The sequence below is a fragment of the Lepidochelys kempii genome, chromosome 3, assembly GCF_965140265.1.
Source record: "Lepidochelys kempii isolate rLepKem1 chromosome 3, rLepKem1.hap2, whole genome shotgun sequence".
In the NCBI taxonomy this organism is placed as follows: domain Eukaryota; kingdom Metazoa; phylum Chordata; order Testudines; family Cheloniidae; genus Lepidochelys; species Lepidochelys kempii.
This window is the reverse complement of record NC_133258.1, coordinates 166,146,379-166,165,410: the sequence shown is the minus strand read 5'-3', so window position 1 is coordinate 166,165,410 and position 19,032 is coordinate 166,146,379. Positions and strand designations below refer to the sequence as shown.

Below are 19,032 nucleotides of genomic sequence, written 5' to 3'. Positions count from 1 at the left end.
TCTATCTAACCGAACTACCTGCTTAATTGAGCCCATCTAACTATCTGCTTCCATGGCCTCACCCCGTCATCACAGGCCCAGCTGTGCAGGAATGAGCCCCCTAATGCGTTCTCTGTGCATTGTTCAGTCCAGGTTTAAATCCATCGAACAATGGAACTTCCACCCCATCCACTGCAAGACAGCATTAGAACTAGTTCTGTTCAAGGATGGGAATAATGGCGAAGGAGTCAAAGCTAACCAGAAAGTGCCATGGGAACCTTTTCCACCCCAAATTTGTCTTATTAAAACAGGTGAAGGTAAGAAATCATAAGCGGGGGGAGGGCAGGTCACCTAGGAGGAAAATCTTATGTGCAATACGGAGGATCAGATCCTCAATTGGTATAAATCAGCTTATATAATCACTGACTTCAAAGCACCTACCTCAATTTACACCAGTTGAGGATCTGGCTGAGAGAGTATATTTAAAGAAAAAGCAAAGCATTTGTACGGGGAAAAGAGACCAGCATATAACTATGCTAGGAAGGTGAGAATTGCGGAGATTTAATGCCCTATTATACCTGCCATTTATTTGATTAATGGATACCAGTTTCAAAGACACCTGCCACAGCTACCATCCTGGATCCCTGTGTTTCCACCTGTCCTGCAAAGGATTTTGTGGCCTGCAGGGTGAATCCCATTGATTATCACTGAGTTCTGTAAGAAAGATACTCCCTTACTGCAGGAAAACTGGACTGTTGAAAGAGTTCTACTTAATAGCTAGAAGCACTCGGACAGCTAATAATAAATGCTGTGAAAAGGAGCAAGAGGAATCTCTATCAATGGGCCATCTATGTAACTGAAAACTCCTGGGAATCTTTAATTCTAGTTGGACTCTGAAGGTTGGCACTCTAGGAAGGGCAACATTGGCATGGCAGGTTTGAGAGGAGAGGCCCACCCATCTTCTCCCCTTCCACTATCTCAAGCCCTGGCTGTATTCCTTGGGAGCCATAGCTGTCATACACAGAGGTTCTCATTAGAGAAGGACTGCGCCAAAACTCTGGATCCAAATACTTGGAGATCAGGTCCAGATGTGAATAATGAACTAGACCAAATCCCTGGATCTAAACATCCTTGGACTCTGGGGAACTTGGATCTGAATCCACATTAAGTTGCTTGGGGCCTCTCTGATTATGTACAGCTGGCCCTGTGAGGCCCTCTGCCTCTCTGATATTGCTAGCAGTTTCATGATGCTTTTGCAAGTAGCTTATCCATTTTTGCTGAAGTCTTAAACCTTCTCTGACAAACGTGTCAAGGGTGGGAGGTTTATTTCCCCCTCTGCCGCCTTGTTCCAAGTTAGCAGCCTCACTCTTGTCAATCTAAATAAAGCCGCTTCCCATTTTGTCTGCTCTTACCCCTCAGCTTTTCTAACTAAGGATGAGTGCAGTGCCTTGTGACATCTCCTCCTCCACAGCAGTGAGCACTCCAGGGGCCTTATGTGCAGCTCCCCTGGCCTGGGGCAAGGGCAAGAAAAGAGGGTATATGAGAGTCCTGTGTACTCCAAGGCCAGCTGGTCCTAAATTCAGCAGTGACCCTGGAGTCTGGGTGCTAGGGTGTGTCAGGCTGGAGATATGTAAAATGATGGAGGATTTTAGTGAATTAGTTGTGAAAATGAATAGCACAATCAGTACAGCAGGGGCTTGCAAGTTATCTGAAGTAAATTCAATGTGATGCTCTCTCTGCTATTTCAGTTTTCATTCAATAGGACACAGATGTTTGTACTGAAAACACATAACTGCATGTAAGAGCAAATCTGGATATTCTGGCCATAGGCACCGACTCCACGGGTGCGCCGGAGCTGGAGCACCCATGGGAAAAAAAATAGTGGGTGCTCAGCATTCACCAGCCACAGCTGTTTGGTGGAACCCCGATTGGCAGCGCCCCCAATTAGTGGATTGGGGCACCGCCAAACAGCTGTTTGGAAGCTCGAGGAAGAGCTTGTCGGAGGGCGGAGACTAGCAAGTGGAGTGCAAGTGGGGGCCTCTGGGAGGGGGAAGAGTGAGGGAGGGAAGAGGTGGAGTGAGAGCGGGGCCTCAGGAGGGGGTGGAGAGAGGGCGGGGCCTTAGGGAGAGGGTGGAGGGGGGGCTGGAAGAGCCAGAGCGAGGGTGGGGCCTTGGGGGAAGGGGCGGGGCCTCAGGGCGGAACAGGGATAGAGCACCCCTAGGGAAAACTAAAAGTCATCGCCTATGATCCTGTCCGCTGAGGAAGGAGATGTTATGGCTTTTGGTACCTGGGAAGGTGCTGTAGATAATTTGGGGTCTGAGATAAGTGCACCGAACTGAATTTTTCTGATAAAATCACCATCAGTGAAATATTTAACAATACTGGCATTTAAACTGTTGTCCTTAGTTTCTAGAGCTAATACTTGAGCTGAATGGAACAACTCACACCTTTCAGAGCTACTGTTTCAAGCTGGCTGCAGATTTAGGAAGACATTGTTGCACTTATTTATGCTCAGATTCTTATTTTCAGGCTTTTCCTGTCAACTATAAGGACACAGTTTAGTACTGCCCCCCACATCCCCCGCTGTGAAAGCATAGATTCTGGAACTTGGATCTGGATCTGATATTTTTGGTGTCTTGAACCCTATGTTTATGCTGGGTTGAACCCAAAACCCAAAACTAAACACTTCCAAGCTTTGAGAGAAACTCAGGTTCAGGTCTGAACTTTGCAGCTGGGCCATTTTGCTTGAAACAGACTCTATGGAAAGATTTGTCTCTACAGAAGTTACTCCTTTGTGCAGTTCCTTCATAGTCAGCTGGAAAGTCCTGGCCCTCCGATGAAGTGAATTTAACTTGCCGAGCATCTCATATCCATTTTACTGTATAAATACTTTAATGCCAGCCGTTACCCTAGCATGGTTAAGGCCAAACAAGGTCAGTCCCCTGTTGTTGTCCATATCTCCTCTCCATGGGAAAAATTCTCAAGTCCTTATTCAAGGAAAATCCCATGCAGGGAACTGACATCCGGGCAACCTTCCCTTCATGGAGCTTGCCCTGGATCATTCCTTTGGTAGGGTGTGTGTGTGAGACTTGGCTCTCAAAGCCCGCAAGTATATAGTGGCCCTTGGCATATCTCTGTGGTCTCTCTTGGGGCCCCTCCAGCTCCTAGCAGTTAGCTCCAGAGGAGAATTCCCTGCTGGCTCTGTAGCTGTCCCTGGTTGGAGGGAGGGCTTCACGCTGCAGAAGGGGAAAGTGCTTAAGTTAATACCGATAGAGCCAGTAGATAGTGAGCCCAGCAAGCTGAGAGGAAATAATGCTACAGAGAGCATCCTCTCCCACAGCAGTGAATCGCAACCTCTGTAGATGCCTGGTGGAGGAGCTTCCTGAAGGTCCAGGAAATGGAGTATGATTCACTGAAGGCAGCAATCCTGTCTGCCCACCTCTGTTCTTCCCCAGGACTGCCAGGTGTTTGTTCCCCTCTCTCTCAGACTGGCAGAGGGGGCAGTTTATGCCTCAGTCTTTATTCAGTCCAAGCTCCCATCAAAGTCAACAGGAGTTTGGCCTGGGTACGAACTGGTTAAGGCCTTCGGGCCTTGGCCCAGTCCTACATGCTCAGTATTGTTGGCTCTGTGTAAATTTACTTTTGGGCAGTAAATTGAGCTCATCTCCCCATGGAAAGCCAGCTGCTGTCACATAGATATTGCCAGCTGCAAGTGCCCATTCCAGAAACTTTGTTGTTGATGTACACAGCCCAGAGACAGCTTGACTTTGACGCTGGAGTTGAGCCCACGCTGCTGGCACTTAGAAAAATTGTGTTCAGATTAACAAACTGAGGACAGTCGACCTGGAAGTCACTGCTGAAGAATAAATAAGGAATGTCAAGGAGGGTGGCTTAAAGTCTGTCTTCTGACCTGGCAGTAGGGAGGGAAGGTACTTTATTCCTGCTAGGACTCTTGTGAACATGGCATTGTGTTCCAATTCTGACTTTTAAAGCTGTTGTTGCATCCGTGGTGCATGGAAGTGTTGGTAAAAATTGATGGCTACAATCTCTTTCTACTGCAAATGTATGAAAACAGGTATGTGACACCTGGATTTTTAATTTACAACTGGCTGGGATCTAGCAGCCTGAGTACTTCCGTCTAATTTAAAAGCCATGATCATGCTGTCCGTGAAATATCATGACTGTTCCATTGATAATGAAATAGGTTTGGAATGCAATGTCAATGACATGCTTTCAAATGGACTTAGGGTGACCAGACGTCCCAATATTAGGGTCTTTGTCTTATATACACAACTTTACCCCTCTCCCATCCCCACCCGAGAAAAAGGTGTCCTGATTTTTCACACTTGCTGTCTAGTCACCCTACATGGATTCAAGTGTCAATGCAAGATGTGATCAATCCAACTTAAAGACTAGACCTGATTCTCATCTCACTTACACTGATGTGAGCCAATGTAACTTCACTGACCAATTAAATTGCGGCTTCTGAGACCTTCTGGTAGAAGCATGTGTATATGGGCAGGTGGCCATGGAGGCTTTGTGTGGACTTAGTAGAGAGCTACTCAGAGTGAAACAGGGTTAAAACCCTTTTATAATGAAAGGAACAATTGTGGCAGATCAGTGCAACACCTGAAAGTTTAATAGGTGCTAACAAAAGGCATTGATCTCGTCCAGGGATCGGCAACCTTTCAGAAGTGGTGTGCCGAGTCTTCATTTATTCACTTTAAGGTTTCGTGTGCCAGTAATGCATTTTAACATTTTTAGAAGGTCTCTCTCTATAAGTCTATATATTATATAACTAAACTATTGTCGTGTGTAAAGTAAACAAGGTTTTCAAAATGTTTAAGAACTTTGTTTAAAATTAAATTAAAATGCTGATCTTATGCCGCTCAGCACGCTGCCAGCCTGGGGTTCCATTCGCCTAGCCAGCAGCAGGCTGAGTGGAGCCTGCGGCCGGGATCCCGGCTGGCAAAGGGCCGGCAGTCAGAACCCCGGGCCGGCAGTCAGAACCCCAGACCGGCAGCAGACTGAGCGGGGCCGGTGGCCGGGACACCTGACTCAGCCCACTGCCAGTTTGGGGTTCTGTCCACCGGCTCCTGCCAGCCAGGGTCCCGGCTGCCGGCCCCTCTCAGCCCGCTGCCAGTCTGGGATTTCATAGAGTGGGTACCTACCTTCTCCCTGGTTCTAGCCCATTCTCTTCCTCTCTCTCTGCACTGAGCTGAGGGTGGGAGTGCACTGAGTGTACTGAGGGTGGGAGTGCTGGGGGTGAAGGAGTAGGCTGGGGGTTGGGATATAGGGTCTGGCCAGGAGCTAGAATGAGGGAGGGGACTCAGGGTTGGGCAGGAGGTTTGGGTGTGGAGCGCTTACCTGGGAAGCTCCCATTTGGTGTGAGGGGTGCAGGTGGGAATGTGGGGGGTGTGTGTGCAGGAGCTCCCGTTCGGTGCTCAGGGTTGGGGTGGGAATATGGGGGGTGCAAGAGTCCGGGTATGCAGTGGGGGGGGGGGCTGAGGGTGTGTGAGGAGGGTGCAGAAGTCAGGGCAGAGGGCTGGGGGCAGGTATGGGGGGTGCTGGAGTCAGGGCTGGGGTCATGGGGGGGTACTGAAGTCAGGGCTGGGGTCGTGGGGGAATGCAGGGGTCAGGGCAGGAGGCTGGGTGTGTGTGAGGGGGGTGCAGGGGTCAGGGCAGGAGGCTGGGTGTGTGTGTGGGGGGTGCAGGGGTCAGGGAAGAGGGCTGGGGGTGTGGGCTAGGGTCCTGGGGTTGCTCCCAGCCCCCTGCCCAGAGCCGCTCACGGCAGGGGGCTGGAGGGGATATGCCCTGATTCCACCCCCCTTCCCCAAGGCCCTGTCCCCACCTCTTCTCCGCCTCCTCCCCGGAGCGAGTGCTGCGGCTCTGCTTCTCCCCCTCCCCGCAAAGGCCGTCAGCTGATTGGTGGCAGTGAGGGAGAGGAGGAGAGGCAGGAACGCAGCACGCTGGGGGAAGAGGCGGGGGTGAGGGGAGCTTGTCTGCCCTGCAGCAGCAGCCAGCAGGACCAAGCTTCTTCACCCTGCCACTGCGGGGGGAGGCGGAGAAGAGCGGGCCGGGGTGGGCAGGATCTTTAATGGCACGCTGCTGCCTGCCAGGGTCCCAGCCTGGGTTCGGCAGCAGGCTGAGCGGGGCCGGCTGCCGGGACCCGGCAGGCAGCAGCGTGCCATTAAAAATCGGCTCGCTTGCCGTCTTTGGCATGCGTGCCGTCGGTTGCCAACCCCTGGTCTAGTTGGTTATGTAGAATAATAAATACAATAGGCCTTTTCATTGGTGTTATTTCTCATTTACACCAATGTGAGAGGAAAATCAGGCAAGATTCAGAGTTCAGATGTCTTCCAATTTTCTGTTCCAATTCAGGTCAGTTACAGAGAGAATCCCAGATTATGAAGTTTGGATCTGGATCTGAATTTTCCCAAGGATCAGGGTAGCAGGGGGGGTTCAGAGCAGGATTTGGGGTTTGGGCTCATCTCTAGTGTTTGCTACCGTTAAAGCAAAGGAGACTTAAATATGAATAGCTGAAAAGAAAGAAAATGTTTATTTTATACAGGCCATTAACTTTTATTTTTGAATTTATTAAAATACTTCTCAATGGAGCTATGCCAGTTTATACCAACTGGGAATCTGGCCCATCCTCAAAGCCCCTAAAGCTTTGGTCTGATTCTCCTCTCACTGATTTTAGTCTGGTGCATGTCCATTGATTTCAACCACCTTGTGTATCTGAGAGATCACAACCAGGCCCTTTAACTAAGCCATTAATGTTCGCATGGGGAAACTGAGGTTAAATGACTAGTGTAAAGCCACAAAGGGAATCTGTATCAGAGCCAGGAGTAGCACTTGGGAATTCCTGCCAGGGGATTGAGGGTGGGGAATGGTGAGTCCACTCATGCTTCATTTTCCATATGTGCTCCAGTGGTGTATAGGGACAAGGAAGGAACTGCAAGTGGCCAGGGGAGAATTCCTGTGGCATAGGAGTTGTGTAGGCTGACAAATACCCTGTGGAATCTCCCACCCCTTCCCATGGCCCCTGGAGTAGGAGACGTGTCAGGCAAGATGAGGCAGGTTGGGAGATTAGCATACCTGAGTGCTATGGGGGATTCTGGGCAGCTGCACAGCCCATAGATAGCCCTGGGGAGACTGCGCTAATTTATAAGCAGAGCTATATCGGCCCCTGCAGTAGCCTGGAATCTAGAGGGGGTAGCCACTTTTGCTTCTTCCATCTCTGGCATGTTGTGCCTTCTGTGCTATAGCACAGAACTGAATTCCCGATTCCCATTCCTGCAGTCAGACCCACGTCTCTCAAAAATGTGACTGTGACAGCAGTATTGGTATGTCTTGGCCTTCTGTTTGCTGCAGCACAGCTCTACTTGTGGGGGGACTAGAAAGGAGATCATGACACCCAGCCAGAGGGGAAGATCTAAGTTGCCTTTCTAACCAAGTTGCTGTGTGTTTCATTTCATCTCTATTGGAGATTCTGATTGACTTGTCGCTTAGCAGACGCATCATGCACCTAAAGGTTAATTTTCACAGCAGTTGTTTCTGTGATAGCTGCTGGTAAGTAAAGCCATTTCCTTCCTCCAAAGGCTTTTACTCCTACTTAGAGCTTAATGCAATTAAATTGCGACTTCTGAGACCTTATGGTAGAAGCGTGTGCATATGGGCAGGTGGCCATGGAGGCTTTGTGTGGACTTAGTAGAGAGCTACTCAGAGTGAAATGGGGTTAAAACCCTTTTATAATGAAGGGAACAATTGTGGCAGATCAGTGAAACACTTGAAAGTTTATTAGGTGCTAACAAAAGGCATTGGTCTAGTCAGTTACATAGAATAATAAATACAATAGGCCGTTAAAAGAGTATATCCACAGAAGAAAAATGATAGTAACCTGATCTTAGCATATACAGAATATTGCATTCTGTTACGAGAAGACTGAGGTCACATTTTAAATGAAGCAGTTGTAGGCGTAATTCTCCAACTGGTGTAACTGCATTGGGCCTGATTTTGATCTCTCACTGGATTTACACTCATTTAATTCCATTGACTTCAGTGAGGTTACTCCTGATTTTCACTGGTGTAATTGAGCTTACAGTCAAGACCACTGAATGCAATGGAGATACTCCTGATTTGCACCAGTGTAGCTAAGATCAGAATCTGTGTTTGTTTACTGTAATCTGGAGGTAGCAGATGGATGGAGGGATGCATATACTGCCATGGTTTATCCAGTTGCACCATGTGTTGCACTTGGATTTCTGGGCTGCTTAAATGATCTACTCTGCGGGCTTGTTCTTTTATTCTGTTTTGCAAGAAATGGATATTGGTTGGTGGGGAGAGTCCATTAATGTGCAGAAGATGTAGACCTGCCAGGCTTGCTATGTTTGTCTCTACTTCTTTTAATGTGTTTTCTCTTTATCAAATTCTTCAGTTTGATGCTCAGAAGTTAAATTTTTTTTCTTGCTCAAAAATGTTGCCTTCTTGAATGTGCTGGATTCCTGTTTAATCCTCCCCTTCAGTGGAGCGACTCTGGGTTTAATGGCTCCAGGCCTTTACCATGGTTAGGACAAGTGAGCTTTTGTCGCGTGTAGAGCCCCTCTCTTCTCACTCTTACCAAAGGGTAATGAGTTCATGTTCTGGTCTCACTGGGTAGAGGGGTGATGTAACTTGATGTAAATTGGCATAATTCTGATAAAGGCAATAGAACTATGCTGACACCAGCAGAGGATCTGGCCGATTGCTGGACAAAGACATCAATATGTTTTAACCTCTGGAGTATGGACTTTAGACCTCTGGGTCTAGATGATCCTGGAATCCTTTTCTAGTGAGTTTCAGGGATTCCAAGGCATGCTCATGCTGGAAGGAGAATAGGAAAAAATGGTGGTGGTCTCACAAAGTGAGACTTGTCCAATGCCAACTGGGTGAAACCACCTGGAGAAAAGATTTTGGAGGATGTATGAGGATCACTGGATATTCTTCTTCACACAGCTTTAGGAACTAGGGGCTGAATTTGAGTTCATGCTACTGTATTGATTTCAGTGGTGTTACACTGGCAAAAGTATATAGTATCAGTTCAAGTGAGATCAGAATCAGGACTCTGATCTTTTCTTTTCTTGTGTTGGTAAAAAGTTTTTTGTTCTCCAGTTTCTAAGCAGCTGTCAGGCACTCCTGGTATGCAGGAAGGGGGGAGGAAAACAGGCTATAGGCAGGAAGAATTTTCAGACTAATGTCCTATGCCATTTCAACTATATAATGCCTATTGTTGTGTTTGTGTTAAAGAATTTTTTTTTGGGGGGGGGGGTGCAGGGAGAGGATGCCAAAGATCCCAGGATCAGGAATTGTATATGCAACATTTTCCTTGTTGGGTCATCCCTTGTTTTCTATACTGAGAGAGATTTTGGCCAGATCTTGAACTGCAGTCGGGGCAGTGTGGGTGAGAGTGCATGGGGATAGTCTTAAACCATCTTAGTCCCTCTGGATCCTGGGCTGATCTGCGCTAGGCCTATTCCTCTAATTCTCCCCCACAGTACAACTTAGAGCATTTTCTAAGGCCTGAAGCCTCCTCTAACTTCTTCTAGCTGTTCTAGGCCTGTTCCAGCAGCCGGGGTGTAGTCGGGCATAAGGATACCCCAACAATATACCTTTCCCATAGCCATGTCCCCTGCCTCCACTACAGAGAAGAGTTAGCAGCTTTACCTTGCCAAAGAAACCCACTGGCAGAGCAGCACAAGGCAGCTGAGGATCCAGATTCTGGCCTCTGCTCCAGCCCCTTTATGCTACTGGAGCAGCTGAGGATTCTGGAGTAATCAGCTGGCTATGGTAGGGAGGACCACAAAGGTGTGCCATGAGTGTGGACAGAGCATGTTTTGCTTCAGCGAGCTCTGGCCCTTTGACTTGAGGGGAGGCCATTTTTCTCTGAGGGCAAAGGGTCTGCTTTTCTGTTTCACATTGGCTTCACGCTGGTCTGATTCCATTGACCTTAAAGAGTGACTCTTGACTCTCACTGATGTGACTGAGAGCAGAACCAGGCCTAAAGGATCTCATTTTAGTGCTTCCCTTCTAGTCCCTCCCTCTCACCCTTCAGCAGAGATAATTTGATTGGTATGCTGCTGATGATCATATCTGTGCCCCTTACATCTGTCCAATCTCCTTGCTGGCAAAGGATGGCTGGATTTGGCTCCCACTAGAACCAACCAGCACCAGTCTTGAGTCTGTAGGGAGCCACTCCAGAAATGATCACACGGAGGTGGCACCAGCAGGGGTTGAGGAAATGATCTAGACAACTACATGTAGCTTCCCTGTGGAGTACTGTATTATGCTGGTATAAGGCAGCTCTCTTCTGGAGACTTCTCAAGGCGTATTTGGAATGGTTGATCACCATAACATGGTCAGGTTAAAAGGTGGCTACTCCTGGTCACCTCTTTGTGCCAGTGTCTGGAGTGAATCCTTTCTTTAATCCAGCTGCTCTTGTTTCATGCATTTAATGGGATATCTGAGGACAAAAACACTCACATGGCACTGGTTGACAGAACAAAGGTGAGTTTGTAAACTGGAGGAATAAAACTCTCTTCAAATGAGACGTATGGAGTGGGATCTTTCCTAGCATCTGAAGGCTGTGGAAAACTCTGAGCAGCAGCCAGCTCCAAAATGGAACCAGAGGAAGGTTCTTTGGAGCGCAGAACTGAGGAACTCTGCATTGGTATTAATTGAAGGAACAAATGCTGGGGGCATTCACTAGTTCTTCGGCATACTGATTGGGCTTTGCCTTTTTTACAGGCGTGGTGAGGGCACTGGGAGTCAGGCCTCTTCCTGGCTCTGTTACTGACTTGGTGCATGACCTGGGGCAAATTACATAAGCTTTCTGTGCCTCATCTACCAGTAAGGAAAATGGGTATTATAACACCTACCTTGCAGGGGCATTGTGGGAGTGAATGTTTTTGTTCTGAGCCCCTAGGGTGGAAGGTGTAAGAAGACTTATAACAATATTTGCTTTACAACCTTTGTTCAGAGCTGCCTTGACACAGTGCATATCAGATACTTAACCAATGGGCAGCCTTCCGTGGAACGATTCCCAATCAGCTTTAAAACCCACTTCTCAGGAAACTATTTTCATCATGTGGTGCTTGGGATTTACTGTAATGGCCGGTATGGCTCACTGGGCATGAGCAGAAGATCAGATCTGATGGACAAACCTTTGACCTATCGAACCCTGACCGATCTTGTCTTTGAATTTGAAGATTCCTATAAAAAGTATTTACATTCAGTCAAAAAAGTAAAAATTGGATTATATGTCCCGCACGAGCCACACAGCTTTCAGCCCATTGAGTGGAAGCAGCTGGTCCTCAATGTAGCAAAGATGATGCGGACGGACATAAGGAAGGAGCTGGAGAAATATGCCAGGGATATGAGAATGAAGGTAGGTGCATGATTTCTATAATGCCTTGGGAGTCTGGGTCTGATCTCATTCACACTGGAGTAGATTGGGAGTAATTCTGTTGATGTTAATGGAGTTACACTGGAGTAAAACCAGTGTGAGATTAGAATCAGATCTGGTATCCATCTACTCTGTCCCTCTGTGTGTTTCTCCTGAACTGTGTGTTGCATGTTCTGTAACTTTTTATTTGTAGGATCTCTCCCTCCTCACCTGACATTTGTGGCCCAGAAGTTTTCCTAGTTATAAAGGGTGAATATCCAGTCTGCTGTTAGCAAATAGCTTGTTGAGTCTTGAGCTTGGAAGAAAGTCACTGAGCAGACCTAGTGACTCTCTGGTGTCTGGGGAGTCATGTGCATGCTCCAGTTGTTGGCTTGGATTATCTGCTGCACCAACTTCCTGCTTTGGACAGCAAAGAGGTGGTCCCAGGCAGTCAGGGAACCAGTTATGGTTCCCTGATTCACTGCCCAGCCCTATTGTATGTTACAGCAGCCCCGAGGCAGCTGTAACATGCACCTGCTGAGAGTGGCCTCCAAGGGACCATCTGCCAGCTGGGTATAACCAAGGGCAGCATACTCTGGCTGTGCCTCTTCTTCTGCAGTAGGAGTTGTGGGGAGGGAAGTGTAGGAACCAGCTATGCCAGCTCTTCCCCCACTGAGGACTCCTCAGAAGAGGAATTAGGATTATATCCCAACCTCTTTGTGCTGCCAAAGTCATAACTGCCTTCCAACCTGTTCTCACCTGTAGATGGAGTGAGCCCTGTTGTGTGTTGGGGGTGGGGTGGGGAATTTCACTGTGGAAGGGACATGGTGAGGGCTTTGTGGCAAGCAGTTCTGTTATTTCCTCTGCGTCGCTGGGTTAAAGTATCACCTTATGTGCCTAACTAGGCCAACAGGGTTTTAGTTTGCAATGGCCTCCTGTGGCACAGAAAAGTCTGCCAAGAGGTGCGCTGTTTTCTGTATCCAATTAGAAACCTGAAATTAAGTCTCCAGAGGAGTTGTATGTAAAATACTATAGCTGTCTCCAGGGTCTCATGAGCATGTGCTGTCTCATTGTGAACAAATTCTCCTCTGCAGAGGACTGGAACTGGCTTACCCCTTCATTACATCTGGTTTGGACGTTCTGCTAGAGTTCCGCCTTCCACTGATGGCAGCAGGATTGGTTCTCTGGTTTAGAATCAGCAACAGATTAATTTTTCTTCGTTATTGTTTAATCCTTAGACTGCTGGCACTTCCCCGTTGGAGAGTCAGATTGAAAAGCTTAGAGGACACTTGCAGACAAAGGTCTGCGGTTGCCAAAGAGTTGAGAATATGACTCCCTTTCTGGTTGGAGTTCCTGAATATGCTTCAGTGGCAGCTGGGGGTGAAGAACAGGTATCAGTTGCAGTGAAACTGGATTTGATGTCTTTCCAGCCACCTGTCGGCAGTTAGGGTAAAGCAGGTGCACTCACGAAGTGCAGGGCTGCTTCCCTTTTCCGAGAGGTATGTGGCATCATTTGTAAGTTACTTCACACACCACTCCTGACTTTTTGTCTCCCTCCTCGCCCTCCTAAGAATGAATCATTTGGCTGGGTAGAGAGAGAGCTTCTTACATGTGACCTGGTGTTACAGAGTCTGTCTCTACCGTTTCAGTTTGCTCACAGGCACCGGTTAGCACAATGGAAAATGGGTGGTAAATCTGCCTAAACAGAGACTTCCTAGCGCTGCCGCTACAGCCCCCCTCTCCTGCCACTGTCAAGGTACACGTGTGGAGGATGGGATGTGGGTCTGAAGTGACTATCCTCATCCTGGCTTCTGTCCACGAGCACTTTCCTCACCCAGATCATTCACCTCAAGTCAAGGCCAGTGAGCTGTGCAGAGCACAGTTATGAATCCAAGAAGGCAGTGGAAGGGGAGGCCCTGCTTCCTGAGAGCAAGTCTGATAGCGTCTGGCTGGTCTGTAGGGCAGTCAGACAGTGGAACTGATTCATGCTAGGGGAGTTTGGCCTATTGTTAGTGTCTGAGATTGTCTGTCTTATTTTGAGATCTTACAGCTTAACTTGTGTTATTGGTCAAAAACTGTGGGAGTCGGCAGTGCAGGCTCAGGTAAGCATCTGTGCTGTCCCACAGCAACACTGCAAAGTTCTACATTGGAGCCCAGCCCCATTCTAGCTGATGGGACTGTCAGGGCAGCTTATTTGCATTAGGCCTTTTAAACCTCAGAGGATATTGTAAGATACTGAATGTTGGTTTTTAACAGCTAATCAAGGGCCAGAACCTGCTTGCTTTACTTCCACGAGGAGTCCCACTGAAACCAGTGCTGACTGCACAGTGGAGTCACTGGGGCTCTGTCAAGGTTCCTCCCCCACTCTGAACTCTAGGGTACAGATGTGGGGACCTGCATGAAAAACCTCCTAAGCTTATCTTTACCAGCTTAGGTCAAAACTTCCCCAAGGTACAAAATATTCCACCCGTTGTCCTTGGACTGGCCGCTACCACCACCAAACTAATACTGGTTACTGGGGAAGAGCTGTTTGGACGCGTCTTTCCCCCCAAAATACTTCCCAAAACCTTGCACCCCACTTCCTGGACAAGGTTTGGTAAAAAGCCTCACCAATTTGCCTACGTGACTACAGACCCAGACCCTTGGATCTTAAGAACAATGAACAATCCTCCCAACACTTGCACCCCCCCTTTCCTGGGAAATGTTGGATAAAAAGCCTCACCAATTTGCATAGGTGACCACAGACCCAAACCCTTGGATCTGAGAACAATGAAAAAGCATTCAGTTTTCTTACAAGAAGACTTTTAATAAAAATAGAAGTAAATAGAAATAAAGAAATCCCCCCTGTAAAATCAGGATGGTAGACATCTTACAGGGTAATTAGATTCAAAAACATAGAGAACCCCTCTAGGCAAAACCTTAAGTTACAAAAAAGATACACAGACAGAAATAGTTATTCTATTCAGCACAATTCTTTTCTCAGCCATTTAAAGAAATCACAATCTAACACATACCTAGCTAGATTACTTACTAAAAGTTCTAAGACTCCATTCCTGGTCTATCCCCTGCAGAAACCAGCATATCTACAGACCCACAGACCCTTTGTTTCTCTCCCTCCTCCCAGCTTTTGAAAGTATCTTGTCTCCTCATTGGTCATTTTGGTCAGGTGCCAGCGAGGTTACCTTTAGCTTCTTAACCCTTTACAGGTGAGAGGAGCTTTCCCCTGGCCAGGAGGGATTTCAAAGGGGTTTACCCTTCCCTTTATATTTATGACAGGCTCCTTGCAAGAGTAAGGACCAGCAGGATTCATCCCCTAAATGTAAAGTCTTTAGATGTGCCTGCATGACAGAAGGGGAGAAAGCGAGAATTGGAGCAAGACCCGTGTGAGAAAGCACATTCCTTGTTCAGTGTGGAATGTGTCTCACTCCATGCATGTCTTTGTCTTAATAATAAGCTCTTATATAGCAGTTCTCATTCATAGCTCTGTTTTACAAAGGAGGCAAGCACCATCATCCCCATTTTGTAGAGCTCACTGTTGTTCATCCACACTTTCCTATGAAGCTCCTTTATTTAACAAAGGGGTGGGGGTGGAGGGGAATGTAATTAGGCCAAGGCAATGTTTGTGGAATTTTTAACTTGAGTGAATGTAGTGCTTAGGCAAGCAAGGGGCTAACAGTGCAGGTCTTGGCGATATATAGTATTTGCAGGTGTCACAAAAGCTCGCATGTACAGCTTTGCCAGTGGACCCCGCATCCCAACCTGCAGCACCCTGCTCTTCCACCCTCTGGTGGCTTATGCTGTGCACAAATAAAAGTCCAAATACACTAGGGAAATGATCTCTTGTTGACAGTGGGTTTTCTCAGACAGCTGAGAACAGTGTAGTTGGGGCCCCACTGTTTTCCTTTCGGACAGAATGTGGAGTCTAGTGAGCACTAGCAGGTTTCCCTGTGATGGTGGAGAAAAGATTTGTCCCCATCAACTCCAATTAACAGGTTTGTTGACAATAGGTCATTTGCCTAGTGTCCATCAGACCCAAATGCAGGAAGAAACACCAGATGGATTTCCATGCAGGACCAAAGAGCTAGGGAGCCATATTCTTCTCTGTTCCACAGATGTAAATCTGGGGGAACTCACTGACTATTCTGGATCTACACTGATGTAACTGAGAACAGAATTCAGAGTGGTAGCTGTGTTAATCTGTATCAGCAAAAAGAAGGAGTACTTGTGGCACCTTGGAGACTAGCAAATTTATTTGGGCATAAGCTTTCGTGGGCTAAAACCCACTTCATTAGATGCATGGAGTGGAAAATACAGTAGGAAGATATATATACAGAGAACGTGAAAAGATGGGGGTTGCCACTGTAATTGATTTGTCTTGTTAGAGTTGGTAAGGCAATCCCCCATCTTTTCTTGTTCTCTGTATATATATATCTTCCTACTGTATTTTCCACTCCATGCATCTGATGAAGTGGGTTTTAGCCCTCGAAAGCTTATGTCCAAATATATTTGTTAGTCTCTAAGGTGCCACAAGTACTCCACGTTCTTTTTGAGAACAGAATGTTTCCCAGGGTCTCCAGATGTGGAAAACAAGTGTACGGTGACCCTGCACTGCTATAACACACATTAAATCTTTCTCGTGTTCATGTTCAAATATGGGGTGAGATGAACTTCTGCATTTTGAGTCAGTCCCACTGTGATCACTCACTCTGCCATGGGGATGAATGGAGCATAATTTGCATTGTTCCGTCAAAAAGGAATTATGGGCCAGACACTCAGCTGGTGTAACCTGCCACAGTAGAACCACTAGGATTTATGCCAGCGGAGGAACTGGTCCACTATTTTTTGTCTAATCTTTAAAAGATGGCTATTCCTCATGATTTTTTTAGATAGAGAATAATGGATCTTATACTTCTCCCTATCACACTGGGGTAAATCAGAAGTTACTCCACTGAAGTTGGTAGAAGTGGTATAAAACTGAGCTAAGTGAGACACAAATCAGGCCCAGTGATAGCCTTTGAGACTCAAGTTTCGTATTTGTCCATAGAACAGTTCCATGCTGCTGTCACAATGTGCTTTACTGTGAGTTGAGGGCAACCGCCGCTAAGGGGACAGGGTAGTTCGTTTGCCGTCCCATGGTCTCTCTGCTGAGACTGCTGACTAGAAGGCCAGTTGTGGTGATGGTTTTTGTGACGTCAGCGTATCTGGAAACTGGATTGAGGCCACCAACTAATTTCACAACGGGGCACTGATAACAGCTTTCAGTCCCTTCCAGCCTGGGCAGGATTCACATAAACCTCAAGAGACTACAGGCTCTGTGTCCCATTTCTGATCTCCAGTATTATCACGGGGTCTTTCTTTTTTTTAAATGTTGAACAGGCGTCTTTATTCAGTGCCTCTCTTCCCCTCCTCCTTCCAGATTCTGAAACCCTCAAGTGCCCACTCTCCAATCAAAGAGAGATCACGAGGCAAGTCACTGTCCCCTCGGCGAAGGCAAGTCAGCCCTCCGAGACGGGTGTGCAGAAGAGACAAATCGTGAGTATTTCTGCTTTGCTCCCGCTCATGTGTTCTCTTTGAGCTGATGCCCCATTTGTTGATGGATCAGAAACTCTGCGTAAGGACGCAGTAAAGCTAAACTATGGATTTGGAGGGATATTGGGATTCATCCGCCATAGCAGTTTGCCTATTTGTGTATGCTTCAGAGATTCTGGTTAACTCTATGGCTCGAGCTCTCAGTGCTAATAGCACGGTGGTATTGCACATGCTCTTCACGCGGTCTCTTAATAACAGCTGCTGGAGGGACAGAAAGCACTTTCCCTTCCCACGTACTCCTGGAGGGATATTTGTATCATGGGCTTTATACTGCTAGAAGCTAGTGGAGATTCTCCTAGAGTTCGAGTGGTAAGGGTCTGTGCTTTTGGAGTCGGAGGATGTGAGTTCTAGCCATGTTGCGGTTGGAGTGAAGTTCTGAAAGGCCATGCTGTGCAGCAGAATGACACCTATGAAGTACCTGTGTGGCCACAAATTAGTCACTATTTATGATGAGCACTTTTCAAGTAAGTTTCCAGTGGGACTGTTGGTCTAATTCTTTGTTAGTAGCTAAGAAAGAAGTTAGACTGACTTTCTAAATCTATATTAATGCAGGTAGCAGCTGATGATTTAACAGCAGGTTTACGTTTTACATGTAAATTCGTATTCTATCTGCATCATTATATTTTGGGCTGATCAGCAGGGGCTCCAGTCCTCATTTGGTGTCTGGATAATTATAGTAGTTTAAAGGCCCTGCCACTCCAGGCACTTTCCCTTCCCATATAGTCCTTGAGGGATATTTTCATCTTTGGGTTTCTAACACTGCTACCGCAGTTGTTCGAATGGCACAGATGTTCATTCTGGAGAGGAGTGTCAATGTCGCTGGCTTTACAAAGACGCCTCAGGCTTTCTGAGAGCTAACTGCTGAGCAAGCGTCAGCTGTACAGCAACCCTGCTCTATTCTTATTGCTTAATTTATTCAATATGAAAGGACAAGTGAAATAAAAGTAGTCTAGCTTTGACCCACTGGAGTCAGGTGGTGACTCCATGGTCTGCAGTGTCTGCATTTCCACGCGAAACACACACACCTGCCCAGGATCCTTCTCTTGCATGGTGTTCTTTGTGCTCCATCTCTAATGGCATTACATATAGTTATAGTAAAATAAAGCCTTGGACTATATAATGATGACTTGTAACTAGACAGCAGATCTGATTAGAGCAGGAAACTGAGAATTGAGACTCCTTGCGTGAGATTCTCATTCCTGCTCCGGCCCCTCTACACTAGTGGCATAAAGAAGGGGCTCTGAAGTTCTGCATCCAGCTACGGGGAGGATTCCCCCAGCACCAGAACTGAAAAAGACAGCTATAAGACTGCCTTCTGAGACCCTCCCCCTAGGGGGCATGCAGCAGGAGGCAGTGTATTGGGGACTGGGCTGCAGCACGTAGTGCTATAGAGACTCCAGGCAGTGCTGTGGTCCCCCAGGGTAGACCGGACTTAGGGCATGGCTACACTGGAAACTTCAAAGTGCTCTTATGGGAGCGTTCCCGCGGCAGCGCTTTGGAGTGTGAGTGTGGTCGTCCGCGAGCGCTGGGAGGGAGCTCTCCCAGCGCTCCTGGTAATCCACCTCCACGACGGGATTAGCACCCATGCTCCCAGCGCTCGGAACTTGTTTACGCTGGTGCTTTAAAGCGCTCGGACTTGCTGCGCTCAGGGGGGTGATTTTTCACACCCCTGAGCCAGCAAGTTAGAGCGCTATAAAATGGAAGTGTAGCCAAGCCCTGAGAGTATGTCTTCACTAGCAACGTTAAGCTTTAACATAGCTGTGTAGTCGCGGCACTATAGAAGTCTCCCAGCGCTATAAAAAAAGCACCTCCACGGGGGGAGTAGCTCCCACCTCCACGGGGGGAGTAGCTCCCACCTCCACGGGGGGAGTAGCTCCCAGCGCTGAGGTACTGTCTACACTGGCACTTTACAGTGCTGAAAGTTGCAGTGCTCAGCGGGGTGTTTTTTCACACCCCTTAGAAAGAAAGTTGCAGCACTGCACAGTGCCAGTGTAGACAAGGCCTTGGCCTTAGACAGGTTCCATGGGAGAAAGGGGAGGAGA

The 19,032-nt window shown here is 47.5% G+C and overlaps 1 protein-coding gene across 4 annotated transcripts in view; it reads left to right on the top strand.

Moving 5' to 3' along the window:
* VASH2 (vasohibin 2) overlaps positions 1-19,032 on the top strand; it is a 68,901-nt gene that overhangs the window by 41,227 nt on the left and 8,642 nt on the right. For all 4 annotated transcript variants that reach the window (XM_073338934.1, XM_073338932.1, XM_073338933.1 and 1 more), the window contains 2 exons: positions 11,023-11,404; positions 16,818-16,933. In XM_073338934.1, the coding sequence (XP_073195035.1) occupies positions 11,023-11,404; positions 16,818-16,933 (498 nt within the window). The remainder of the gene's footprint in view (positions 1-11,022; positions 11,405-16,817; positions 16,934-19,032) is intronic.